General features: G+C 42.0%; 1 protein-coding gene across 1 annotated transcript in view; it reads right to left on the bottom strand.

Annotated features, from left to right (window-relative positions):
* Window positions 1-2530: 2530 nt before the first annotated feature.
* The window catches only part of SH2D4B (SH2 domain containing 4B), a 98356-nt gene continuing 86271 nt past the window's right edge, over window positions 2531-14615 (bottom strand). Inside the window, exons 7-8 of the mRNA XM_026854668.1 lie at window positions 4985-5205; window positions 2531-2836 (exon numbers count right to left, since the gene is read on the bottom strand). Coding sequence (XP_026710469.1) covers window positions 2744-2836; window positions 4985-5205 — 314 coding nt within the window. The 3' untranslated portion in view covers window positions 2531-2743. The remainder of the gene's footprint in view (window positions 2837-4984; window positions 5206-14615) is intronic.

The raw sequence follows: 14615 nt of genomic DNA, 5'->3' as shown, positions 1-14615 counted from the left end.
TATGATGCATACATAGAACTGGAAGAATGCATGTGTCTGTCAAGGTCTAGGATTAATGGGAACTGAGGAAAACCAACTGTAACAGCTTGCGAGTACCTGCCAAGAAACCGTGAACTTAAGCAGCAGCTAATTCCAGCAGGGGGAGCTCACGACCACTGACTCATGGAACTCCTACTCACATTACACCCCAGACCCATTTCTAGATTTCACTTTGCATAATCGGAAATAGGAGGAGAGTATGTTGATGATTTCCAAGAAATTATATGCTTATGCATGAATACTTAATGAATATGCTTCATTAAGTTCTATATAAGATGTAAGATTTTGGTGCTTGGTGTGCGTTGGTGAGACAACTCCCCTGCGCACCCGGCCGTTAATAAAGAAGTGTCTGCTTATCTACATCACATTGGTGTCGATAAGTTTTTATCCCAGTTTTCAGTGACAGCTGGATTTAATGTCTGTATATACCTACACCTGGTGTATTCTGATCCCAGATCACACATACCAGGATTCTCATTTAATGGAGACTATAGATCCTACCAGAGGCCTATTTAGGAGTTACTATGTTCAGAATTGCAGAGCTGTGTTCCATTTCAAGAATCCAGGCCCTGATGACCTGCAAAGGACCACACTTTGACAAAATTCCAATACCACTTGGGTATCTTGACCCTTTATCTAGCTGTCAAGTGACTTCTTTTCTCAAGATATCAGACACATAGCTAAAAAATGTCCTACCTCTGTAAATCTACTTGCTGCAAAAAGCCCAGCTGCTGTCTTACCTGAGCACTGTACACTACCAGCAGCTGCTCATGATTTGCTTTGTTATGAGGTGCTAACAGTAACTATTTAAAACCTGAGCCAGTGTGCCAAGTGATCAATACAGAAACTGTCTAGCTAAGTCTCTGTGGAAACTTCATTTGAATTTTCTTTTCATGGATCACAAACCTTCATGGATTAAATCACACAAAAAAGCAATGTTAATCAACGAAAATTTTCCTGAACAACAATGAAGTTTGTGTGCAAAATCTTTACTGTAATATGGGCTAACTATAGAATTATTTATGAAAAATTTTTGCTGTTATTACCACAGCTGTTTATTATTACCTGTAACACCTTAAACATATAGTGTGCTTTATAAACTTGGACAAGACAAATTTCTTTTTCTAGATGAGCTTGCCATCTAGGTCAGACGAAGTATAGAAGGTAACAGTGAGTCAAGAGAAATGACTATTCGAGAAGAGATGGATTCACATGGTGTTTGGGAGGGAAGTCTAACTGAGATTTGGATGAGAACCACACAGTAATTCAGAGACTGCCCAAAGCAGTAGCAGTAGAACTCACTGTGCCTTTACTATGTGTTCAGATTCTCAGGAAAAAATTAGCCATGGAGGTACAGTGCCACATACGGATTGGTCCACTTTACATGTCAAAATACACATCACATGAAAAAGTACTGAGAAACTGCTTATCAAAGACATAGGTACACAAGTACCTCCTTCATGCAAGAAATCAGTTGCATACAAAATTGTCACAGCCCTGTTGTTTGAAGTATCACCCTGCAAAAATGAATGTTTGGAGCTGGAAAGAACACTTCTATACCTAGCAGTTTCTATCTGGCCATTCATGGAAATAGAACAAGAAGCACAGAAAGGTAATAGCAACAGTTCAACTCTTGCACTCGCATTTCCTGAACTGGCTGCCTGAGAAACAAACTTCAGGAGGGCAAATTAACTACTGTGATGAGATTTTTTTTTTAGTCCAAACACTAAGCAACTGCTCCATAGGTCTAGGCTACAGGTCTATTTTCATGGGTTTTAGTATATATAATAAATGGATTGAGAATACATTGTGTGATCTTTTTTAAAACATGACATAGGATGCTGATAATATAATTACTTGTACCTTTTCAGTGAATGAATATACCACCCCCACCTTCACTCAGCTAAGGGAAACCTGGTCCTATAGCAATGTAAAGCTAGGAATCTCCAGCATGTATCTTGCACATCAGAAAGCAGAAAACATGGCAAGGCCAGTGAGAGGAGCTGTTGCTGCAAATCAAACTGCTTTCATTAGAATAATTAGTTTAGAATCAGTTGACCACTTCCTGTGCAGGAGTAAAATTTCCAAGGCTGTTGGACTGCATGAAATTGTAAATTTAATGTGAGTGACCTTATTCTGTCTCTGCTGTGGTGAACTTTGTAGGCTTGAATTCAAAAGCACAATGGCAAGTTTCCAGCTACATCTAACCGTTCAAGCAATCACAAATTTCAAAAGGATGTTTTAAGGCTTCTTCTCTTGTTATCAAAAGTGTACCACTGAGTAATGAGATTGTCAACAGAAACAGACAAACCTTGCTTTGGAAAAAAAAGAATCTGTTCACCAACATTGGTACTTCATAAAATATTATATGAATAGTTTCCTGTCCATATTCTTGCTTCATTTTGTATTTTCAATCTTAGACATTAAGAAAATTAAAATACGAACTTAGCATTCAGTGTAATTGGCCACAACCCCTAGTCCTCATTTGTAATTTGCCAGTAATTTCTCACCTTTAAAATGTTAGCATTATGAATAATTATGATAATTCAGATGCAAAACAGAAATATTATGGGCCTCCCAATGAGGATACATTTTGGCCACAAGACCAGTGACTTTGGAAGTTTGTTAACTACTTTTCAGTGTTTACTTTTGTAGCTATCTATTACTACAGCTATTCAGAATGCATTCCTTAGTCCTGGATCAGTTATTCAAATAAAGGACTGTAGTCTGGTGGATTCTTCTGCTGTCCACATGGCTCCAGTAGTAGCTCCCCACCTGACGATGTGATGATTTCTTCCTAGAAAGATAAAACCAATTGAAATATCGAAGGTATAAGCCTTTCCATGTCATCTACGACAAGGAACTAATAGCAATAAAGACCATAACACCACTGTAGTTGGTAACCAGTTATAAATAAATGCTTGATAAAATTAGTATAGACCCACAGAGGGATCCTGTCAGCTTTTCATTCTTCATGCCTTGTTTATGTCTTATGACAGTAGTAATTTGAGCTAGTATCAAATAGTGGAATCAAATAGTGGTATCAAATAGTGGAAACCAAAAAAAAAGCAGAGATTTGTGCTACCTGTAAGTTGATATGCTAATTAAGAAAACCAGCTACAAATCCCTATAAAGTCTGTTCTCAAGGGTTAATTTAGCAGACATATGCCAGTCCTACTATGCCACTTCCATAGTCGTCGGGTTGAAGGAAGCTTTCCCAGGCAGATTGAGCAAGAGCTCAATATTGAGTGCTCACACACAACAGTAACAGCTTTCTGACTGATACAGAGAAGTGTATGAACCTTGCTAGGGTAAAGACAGTCTTTACAAAATAGCATCTAGTCTCACTAACTAAATACCCACATGCCAAGTCTGTCATTCCAGTAATTGATTACCAAGATGAATACAAAACAAAACTTACTGGAAAAGTAGAGGACTTGGTCTTTGCACTTATTCTGAGAGTAATGATAATTTATTTTTCTTTTTGTAGAAGTTTAAGATTTATAGATGCACCAAAATCAGACAGAATCCAGAATTATATTGACTAAAATAGCAATCCTTCATCTGAAAATTTAGATCCAAGTTATGGATCTATATATGGGCCTAGCATTTTCAAAACTTAGCCAGTTTTAATTGAAATTTAATGGAAATTTGGTGTCTGATTTCCTCGGAATGCATCCAGGCTCCCAGTTGTGGTTCATTCCCAATCACTACATCAGACTGAGAATAAGTTCAGCAAGTTACTAGTCAAATTAAATTTGAGAAGGTTATGTGGAAGTGAATACAAAGATTTAGCAATGATCTTGGATATGTTATTGCTGCTTTCCACACTGTATTTAAATGCAAATAGTAATAAGAGAAAATGCACACTCACACCCTCTTCTGCAAGAAGACTGTTCTTAACACCTACTGGTTACCATCCCCTCGTATCTGTCAGGTGAGTTGCTTGAGTGATCTCTTCTTAATTTTTTAAAATCAAAATGAAGCAATTTTAGATGAATAAGTATAAGCAACTAACAAAGTAGTTATGCCAATTATGCCAGCCCTGCTCATTTTGACTGAAAGTGAAAAGGACCCTCAAAGAGAAGTGGAGGTGAAGAAGTATACTCTTGCCAAAAATAGTCCTGAGGAAACAGCAACTTTTCCAAACAATATAGCAATAGCTGCAAGAGAAAGTGTGCCTGCAGTGCAACCATTTACATGAAGACTGCGTAGCTGGTTACCAGAAGGCTTTGGGATACTTGACAGAGTAGTTCACCAGAAAGGGTCTGCAGAAAAGTGTCAAAGAAAACCATGTGAGAGACAGGATAAGATGCCTCCTGAAATGATTGCCAAATAGACCAGTGTTTGGACCAGTTATTAAACTAGACAGTTAGAGGCAAAGTAATTCAAACCCATCTAAAGTCAAAGATGAGTAGTAAATTACTCTTGTAAGATTGTTTTGGATAATGAGGAATGATTCTTAGCACATCCCTAAAAGAGATTTCCTCCATGTTCCATTCTTTATTTCAGGGACCCCCTCCTTTGCTTTTGTACATGACAGACTTCACATCAAAGGTTGAAAAATGCTGAAATTTCATTGAAAGACCTTTCTATGGTATTTCCAATCCAAATTTGCAAACAAAGAGGGTCAAAAAGTGTTAGCTCTGTCAGTCCTTGTTAGTCCATTTTTAGCCCAGGAGTGAATCCATTGCATAAGAATCTGCTTTGAAGGGGACAAAAATACATGCTGAAGCATTGGAAAAAGGGCAAAATCCTTCTGATTCACTGCAAGAAAAGACACAAACTGTAAATTCTACAGCTAGGCTTACTGTAGAATATATATGTATACATTTTTCCCCACTAGTTACCCACTACTTTCCAGTGTGGTTTTAAATTTCGTGGTTCCTCCTTAAATTATTAATCCATTCCACTCAGCTATTGATCTCTACCTAGCAAGTGTTACCTTGTGAAAATCAATAAGATCTGTCAGTGTTGCATGTCGGTTTGGATCTACCCCCAAGAAGCTGTAGAATTCCCCCGAAGCATCAACCAGGAAGTGTTTGAACCCACTTTGCTGGCGATAAGACAATGCATAGCCCCAGATTTTCTCACTGACTCGCACCAGGAATGTTCCCTCAGATTTATTCATCAACAACTCTTCTGCTTCCTGGCGGCTGATAATACCTGGCAAGAAAAAAAAAAAAGCTATGGTTATGCAGATAAAGGTCTGTCAGAGTAAATCAAATGCAACAAATACAGATCAGAAGTGAAATTCAAATGATGTAACTTCTCAAGAATGAAATGTTTATAGAAGGAGTTAGAGCTATAGAGACAATGTTTATACTATTTTCTTCTGAAGGATAGTTGTAAGGGTTTTGATGGAGTCTGATAGGATATGCTAGGATATGCTTTTTAATTATCTGATTGACAATTGCTTTTTCCTATCCCTCCTGACAATTGCTTTTTCCTATCCCTCCTGCTTTTTCAAAGGAAGTGTATAAATACAACTGGTCTATCAGACCAGCAAAGTCTGTCCAAGTGATCATTCAGAAGACTAGCCTGGTTTGGCATTGCAATTTGAATTTGCAATACATTGCTGATATTTGCAATTGTACTGCAGTACTTTTGACTGTTGCCTTACAGCTGTTTTATAGGTTCTAAAGAAGGAAGATAAAGCAAGTGCCAGGAGAAAAATCATTTGCTTGCTTTCATGCATCTGTACATACACACATCCATACATGCATATAGATAAATTGGAGCACAAAGAAATAAATTCCTGCAACTAACAGAGCTGCTAATGAGATGGATGTCTTAGATTACTGTGGTGCTGCAACCTCTCCACTTCTGGGCTGCTCAGTGCATGGTGCAATTCCCCTTCTCCTGGGCCACATACCAACCCAAGATGGATTGCAAAAGGCAATGGACTGTAGCATTAAGGCACCCCCTTAATGTACCTGGGTCCTGCTTCCCCTATTGCTTGGGAATGTTAACAACAATCTATCACCTGCTGACAGCCTAGTACATTTGGGTTGTGGCCCAAAGACAGTGATACTAGAACTTCAAAATCTAGCAAGTTCTAGGCCTGTGCAACTAGTAGAAAGTACCAGAGTATTTCCTCATCTGAGTTGAGCTGAAAGGGAAAATTACTTCATGAAAGTCAATTATCTATGACCCTATAAAAAGTGATTCTAAATGAGACCCATTGAGTTCTCCTGGATAGCAGCAGACTGTGACCAGCATCTCTCCTGAGTTGGGATGTCTCTCAGGCTGACTTCTTGAAGTCTGAATATCATCTGCCCACAAAGCCGACATAAGGCCAGGGTGAAGGCAGAATTATTCTTGACTCTCAGTTATTGTCCATTGAGAAATACTGATGCATTTTGAGTATTTGCTCCAAATTTGAGAAGAGGGAAGGCTAGCCTCTTTCATTCACCTCTTTACCTATCTATGTGTTTAACTACACACATTTACCTTTAAGAATATGAATGTTTATATATTTCACTGGATATCCAAATATTTCTGTCCTGTTTGTATGTCTTGTGTTTTGCATATATACATATATATATACTTTGAATCAGTAGTAAGTTAGTGTGAATCTGAAATCAAGTCACTATTTTAATCATAACTTATTTTACAAAATCACTTTGTTAATGATTAAATCAAAACACCGTTAATAAATCTTCAATTATTATTAAATCATAACCATGTGAGATACCTTCATCCGCAACAATTACTTATTCACAGGCTTGCATTTCTAGGGAACATTGTCACAGAGGAAAGCAAGAAACAAAGATCATAGTCTTTTCCTCTGGGATCTTTAAGGCTTAATACAGAGTAATAGTCTCCTCTAGTTAAAAACCGTAGCCATGAGCTAAACAGAGCACCAACAAACAAAAGACTGAATATTGTATTCGTTGACCAGAAGTGAGCTCATCTTTACGATTCATAATGAACAATAATGAGTTATGCAACCTTGCCCCAGGACAAGAGAAGACAAAATTAGTTGGGGCTTCTTGCCATACATAATTATCATACTGTGATTATTTTCTCTCTGAGCCAATTTACCTCCCTGGACAAACCCCAGAAAAATTCAGTCAGGGAACAAATTCTTTCCCCATACCCTGGTCACCAAGCAGTTGTTTTATAGGTGGATTCATTCATTTGCTGTATGAAAAATTTATTAGTCAGGGCAAAAGAAGGATCACAAATTCAGATTTTCAGAGTGATCAAACAGTGTAACAGCAGTAGAGCTTTCCAGAACTTTCTCATTTTATTCTTACATGTTGGAAAAATCCTCATCTCATTTTCTTTCTGATCCTAAGACACAACACTGAAGTTGCTGGTACTTCTGCTTGCAAACAGAGTATAACAGATCAACCCTATTCTGATCACACCCCACATAAAAGGTGTGATCAGAATTGTAACCAGCACTGAAACAGGTCTTACCATCCACCTGGAGAGCCTGGTTCCAATTTGTCTGGTAGGGCTAAAGGACTGTAAGCTCATGTCTCATAAATATCTGTGAAATACCAGATGCTCACTTTCATCAGGAACAGATGTTGAATTACGCTATCCTGAATGCGAACATGGTGCAAATGTCAATAAATAATATGTGTAACATGTTCCAAAGTTACTCTCTGTGAAGCTTAACTTTCTCTAAACAATACATGTAATATTTAATGGAACTGCTTGGCATCATAGAATCCTACACATATCCTAGTGAGAGTTCCATGGAGTCCAAGTACTGAAAAGCCACATTGTTTTAGTAAAATAATAACCATATCCAAGGGATTACCAATTCGTACAAGGATGGGCCACCCTGAAAGACCAAAGTTTGGGATGTTCTAATTAAACCCACAAGGAAAATTATGCCTCTAGGAGACATAGGAAGGGACTGAGAAGATCTAGATGCCAAAAGCAAGCGATGTGCAACGTTAGGAAAAATAGAAAAGCATCTCCTTCTTTCAGTTTTTGTCTACTTTGAGACAATTAATTTATTTTACGGTTCTACTTGGTGCAATGATGAACATGACAACGGCTCAATCTCAGTGGAGCTCCAAGGTCCTCAGTACTAAGAAGAAACACATATATATATTCTGCTGAATGACATACTGTTCTAATTTCTGGAAGATATTATATCATCTTTCCACCAGACATGCAAAACAGACAGTAAACACACAAACATATGCATTTGTTTAGAAACAGCATGCAACTGCTCAGCCAACAGTGTAAATTGCTGCACTTTGCAAAACTAAAAACAGTTTTATTGGAAGTATTCCAATATGAATTGTTAAAAAATTCTTGAACTCTGTTCAGATTAAAAGACAGTACTAATATAAATCAGTATGATACAGCATATTAAGTGAAGCTGTATCACTAGATCCCAATAGCAGGAGCCACATGCCAAGAATTACACAAAAATTGATTCTGGAATCACACTATTTGTTAATCTAGTCTTCTCTCAGATTACCCCAATTTAAATATACAGTGATTATAATGCCTACTTCCATGACAAATCTCTGCTAGAAATACATGTAGATGAGACACACTAACAAGCTCAGAGCATTCAGTGATACAGGAAACTATAAACAGTTCCATCAGCAGCAAATACTACATTAACTCCAATAATCAATACTTATACTGTAATTCTAGATCGAAACCATGCTTGTAACTTTTGGGATAGGAATTTGGTGCTATTACAACTACCCTTTCTCTAAGCAGTGTCAGAATTTTTATGCAGCCCTGCTAGAGAATGAGGTGTCCTAGACAATGTAGCACCTATAGAAATATAGGGTTTGTAAAAAAAAAAAAAAAAAAAAAAAAAAAAAAAAAAAAAAAAAAAATATTATTCTTTGGAGAGTTCTAGGGTTTGAATGACCATCACTATTGGCATATAATATGAAATTCATTTATCATCAATTAGTTTAATTCTAAACAATCTGTTCACCTGCATTCTAATCCCACCAGTAAAGCTAAAACACTGCAGCCTTCCACATGATGGTATCTCTTGCCAAACCTTATTTTTTTTTTCTGGGCATTTTATTTCATTGAGTAGGTGAGAAATGCTACATTGCTCACAGCCAAGTTCTGTTTTTAATTATAATTTCTGCTAAAGATGGTGTAATAAATTATCAGCCAGCTGTTTTCTTATCTTTTCCTCTCCTGATTATGTTAACAGCTCATGAGAAACCATCTCTTCCCCACCACATCCTCCCTCTCTCTCCCTCTCAGTTATTTTATTTTTCCCTGACCGGCTAAGGGTGGGGGAGGGGCAACAGCAACATGGTCTCTGGTCCCAGCAGGTCTTAAACCACCACAGACTTTTTTGGCACACCAACGTGGGGCACAAGAGGGCTGAAATAAGAATAAAAAGGGACAGACCCTGACCAGAGTGTGATACAGCAATCTGTTGGGTGTAATTTCTCTGTTTGTATTTGTTTGATAAGACAATGTTTACAATGCTGGCCCACTTGCTTGTCTGGTGGGGCTGGATTTATCCTTATATCCAGTGTATGATCCCAGTGCTGGCGTTTGTTATTGGTGGAAAATGTATAAAGGGTCTTATGTTGTTATATGGGCTACTGACTGCTTTTAATGCTTTTGTATGGCTGGGGGTGTGTGTGTGTGTCCATAACTGTTTGCTGCCTCGGCTTTTATTAGGGGTCTCACCCCCTCTATGGGTGAGCCAGGGGAAGAGATCTTCTCCGTTTATGGGAGTTTCAACTATTCTTGGAGCCTGCAGGCCAAAGTGATTGTGGCACAATGCTTTCTGAATGCCTGCCTGATTTTGGTTTTGACCATGTGGCACATCTCTAACAATAGCAGCACCCAGAAACCTGCCCGAAGGTCAGATAATAGTGAGTGGCAAGGGGTGTGGGAAAAGATGGACAAAGGCCTGAGTCGGTGGGCACCTCCAATGCTTTGGAATTTCAATCCTGAACAAATGCAGAGCCCTGAAAAGCTGATGGATTGGTAGAAAGGGTGTGTTACCGAGCTGGCAGAACCCAGGAGACACAAATTGATGCAACATGTTGGGGACTTGCCCATGCCTACTGTGTCCTCTTTAATACGACTCACAGCCCTCAAGGGTGAGAAAAGGCTACAGAACGTGAGAGTGAACTCACTGAAACAGTATCTGGAATGGGGTAACAGGCAGAAGAACTTTCAGTCGCCTCCACCAGCACAGCGACTGAGACACAGAGCCAACCAGGGCTGGTATCTGTCGCACTGATACAGAAAACCAAATATACCAGAAAGTCAGCTCGCAAAGTGGGGGATGGGGATGAGCCAGGCCCATCACGGGAACAGGAGGAAGGGCCAGAGGTGATCATCTGATCTCTATCCCCGACTGAGCTGCAAGACATGCAGAGAGATTTCGTCCGCCTGGGAGGCGAGTGGATTTGCATCTGGCTGCTCCTATGCTGGGACAATGGAGCCAGTGCTTTTGAGATGGAGGGGAGAGAGGCCAAGCAGCTGGGATCTTTGGCCAAGGATGCTGGCATTGATAGGGCAATAGGGAAACAGACTCAAACCCTCAGCCTTTGGAAGCGACTCCTGTTCAGTGTAAGGGAGAGGCACCCCTACAAGGATGATGTCCTATGTCAGCTAAGCAAATGGATCAACACTGAGAAGGACATTCAGAATTTCAGGGAACTGGCTGTGTTTGAGATGATCTATTGTGATCTGAACGATGAGCAGTCATCCATGGACCCAGATCAGACTCCTTGCACACACCTGAGGTGGCGAAAGTTCCTGAAGAGTGTAACAGAAGCACACTCAGAAGCACTGGCAATAGTGTCCTGGTGGACAGACACCCACACTCTAAGAGTGGATGGAGTGGTTGGCAAGCTCCGGCAATATGAGGGAAATCACATAGGCTGTGGAGGAACTGTCTCAGAGGGTCCAGAAAATGGAAGAGGACATGTTCCACCTACATGGGCTGATGTCTCAGCCATTAGAAGTAAAAGTCTCCCCACCCAAGAGAAAGGCAGAAGAAGGTACACACCACGAGTCACCCTGTGGTATTTCCTCCACGACCATGGAGAAAACATGAGGAGGTGGGATGGACAGCCCAATGCCACCCTAGCTACATGAGTAGAGCAGCTGAAAGGGAAGACCATCACAAAAGAGGAGTCCCCCGAGCAAAGCACAGTTCTAGTGTCCAGTCAGAAATACACCAGACAAAATAGAATGGTCAACATAATATCTGACCCTCTTGAGGGGACCAGTAAATCATTCTTACAAGAAGTGAGTGATGCTGAGCAGGATTAGAGGGGCCCTGCCTCCAGCCAGGTGGAGGAAAGGGATAATCGGATTTACTGGACAGTGTGGATACGATGGCCTGGCCCATCAGACCCACAAGAGTATAAGGCTTTGGTGGACACTGACACGCAGTGCACCCTTGATGCCATCGAGCTACAGTGGGGTTGAATCTATTTACATCTACAGTGTGATAAGGGGATCCCAACAGGTGACCCTACTGGAAGCTGAAGTGAGCCTGACTGGGAAGGACTTGCATAAGCACCCCATTGTGACTGGCCCAGATGCCCCGTGCATCCTGAGTATAGAATATCTCAGGAGAGGGTACTTCAAAGACCCAAAAGGGTATTGGTGGTCTTTTGGTGTAGCTGCCCTGGAGGAAGTTGAACAGTTGTCTACCTTATCCGGCCTCTCAGAGGATCCCTCAGTGGTGGGGCAGCTTAAGGTTGAGGAGCAGCGAGTGCCGATTGCTGCCAGGACGGTGCACTGGCAGAAGTACCACGCCAACCGAGATTCCCTGGTCCCCATCCATCAGCTGATCCATCAACTAGAAAGCCAGAAGGTGATCAGCAAAACTCACTCACTCTTCAACAGTCCTATATGGCCAGTAAGAAATCCTAATGGTAAATGGAGGCTAACTGTGGACTACCGTGGCCTGAATGAAGTTATGCCAGCAAGAAGTGCTGCAGTACCGGATATGCTAGAGCTCCAGTATGAACTGGAGTCAAAGGCAGCCAAATGGTACACCATAACTTTCACTAACACGTTCTTCCCCATTCTGATAGTGCCAGAGTGCAGGCCACGGTTTGCTTGCACTTGGAGGGCATCCAGTACACCTGGAATTGATTGTCCCAGGGGTGGAACCCCAGCTCCACCATTTGCCATGGACTGGTCCATACTGCACTGGAGAAAGTTGGGGCTCCAGAACACCTGCAGTACATTGATGACATCATTGTATAGGGGGACAAAGCCAGAAATTCTTTAAGAAATGGAAGAAGATAACTGAAATCCTCCTGAAGGCCGGCTTTGCCATCAAGCAAAAGAAAGTTAAGGGGTCTGCATGGGAGATTCAGTTCCTAGGAATAAAATGGTAAGATGGGCGTCACCACATCCCAATGGAGGTAATAAACAAGGTAACAGCCAAGGCCCCACCAACCTCTAAAAAGAGACTCAGTCTTTCCTGGGTGCTGTGGGGTTCTGGAGGATGCATATCCCAAACTATAGCCTGATTGTGAGCCCTCTCTAACAGATAACCCGTAAGAAGAACGATTTTGAATGAGGCCCTGAGCAACAACAATCCTTTGAACAAATTAAGTGAGAGATTGCCCAAGGAGGAGTCCTTGGCCCAGTCTGGGAAGGGCACAGGTTAAGAACATGCTCTACACCACATCTGGGGAGAATGGCCTTACCTGGAGCCTCTGGCAGAGAGCACCTGGGGAAACCCGAGGCTGACCTGTAGGCTTTTGGAACCGGGGATACAAAGGCTCTGAAGCTAATTATGCACCACCTGAGAAGGAGATACTGGCAGTGTACGAAGGAGTTCGGGCTGCCTCAGAAGTGGTCGGCACTGAAACACAGCTCCTACTGGCACCCTGACTGCCGGTGTTGGGGTGGATGTGCAAAGGAAACACTTCCTCCACACATCATGCAACAGATGCCGTGTGGAGTAAATGGGTTGCGCTGACAACACAACAGGCTCAAATAGGGAGCCCCAGCCCCCAGGGATATTAGAGGTAATCACTAACTGGCCAGAGAGCAAAGATTCCGGGATTTCACCAGACCAGGAGGTGACACGTGCTAAGGAGACCCCACCATATAATGAGCTACCGGATGAGGAGAAGTGATATGCCCTGTTCACTGATGGGTCTTGTTGCATTGTGGGAAAACATCGACGATGGAAGGCTGCTGTATGGAGTCCCACACGCCGGGTCACTGAAGCTGCTGATGGACAGGGTGAATCGAGAGAGTCTGCAGAGATGAAAGCCATCCAGCTTGCTTTGGATATTACTGAGTGGGAAAAGCAGCTGAGTCTCTACATCTACACCAAAACATGGGTGGTGGCAAATACCCTGTGGAAATGGTTGCAGCAATGGAAACAGAGCAATTGGCAACATAAGGGTAAAACCATCTGGGCTGCTGAAGTATGGCAGGATTTTTCAACCCGTGTGGAAAACCTCATTGTGAAGGTGCGCCATGTGGATGCCCATGTACCCAAGAGTCGGGCCACTGATGAACACCGACACAACCACCAGGCAGACCAAGCTGCTAAGATCAGAGTGGCTCAGGTGGACTTGGACTGGCAGCGCAAAGGTGAACTGTTCATAGCTAGGTGGACCCATGAGACCTTGGGCCACCAAGGTAGGGATGCAACATACAGGTGGGCTTGAGATCGAGGGGTGGACCTCACTATTGACGCCATTGCAAAGATCATCCACGGATGTGAGACGTGTACTGCAATCAAACATGCCAAGCGGGTGAAGCCCCAGCGAAATGGAGAGTGATGGCTGAAATATAGATATGGAGAGGCCTGGCAGATTGACTACATCACTCTGCCACAGACCCACCACAGGAAGTGCTACGTGCTCACAATGGTGGAAGTAACCACTGGATGGCTGGAAGCTTATCCAGCACCCCACACCACCACCCGGAATACCATCCTTGGCCTTGAAACCCAAGTCCTGTGGTGACACGGCACCCCAGAGAGAATTGAGTCAGACAATACCCACTTCTGCAAACAACCTCATAAATACCTGGACAGAAGAACATGGCATTGAGTGGGTTTACCATATCCCCTATCATGCACCAGCCTCTGGGAAGATCAAGCGTTACAATGGACTGTTAAAAACCACATTGAAAGGACTGGAAGGTGGCACCTTCAAAGACTGGGATATGCATCTATCAAAGGCCACCTGGCTAGTCAACACAAGACGATCTGCCAATTGAGCTGGCCTGGCTCCGTCAAAACCTCCACGTGCTGTAGATGGGGATAAAGTCCCTGTGGTGCACCTGAGGAATATATTGGGAAAAAAGGTCTGGTTTAGTCCTGCGCCAGGCAAAGCTAAAGGCAAACCCATGCACGGGATTGCTTTTGCCCATGGACCTGGGTGTACCTGGTCGGTGATGCAAGACAATGGAGACATACGATGCATACCACAGGGGGACTTGGTTCTCTTTGAGAACATGCCATGAATTATCCTGTGCCTTTGTAAATTGTTATTTTGTTATTGTTAACTGTTAAATGGCAGCTGGACATGATGCAGATGGTATAGAATAAAGGGGTGGATTATGTCCTGGTTCAGCTAGGATAGGGTTAAGTTTCCCCAGCAGAAAGGGGG

The sequence above is a fragment of the Athene cunicularia genome (genome assembly GCF_003259725.1).
Source record: "Athene cunicularia isolate RWA chromosome 9 unlocalized genomic scaffold, athCun1 chr9_part1, whole genome shotgun sequence".
In the NCBI taxonomy this organism is placed as follows: Eukaryota; Metazoa; Chordata; class Aves; order Strigiformes; family Strigidae; genus Athene; species Athene cunicularia.
Note: the sequence above shows the minus strand (reverse complement) of the source record. Positions and strands in the feature narration are given on the sequence as shown.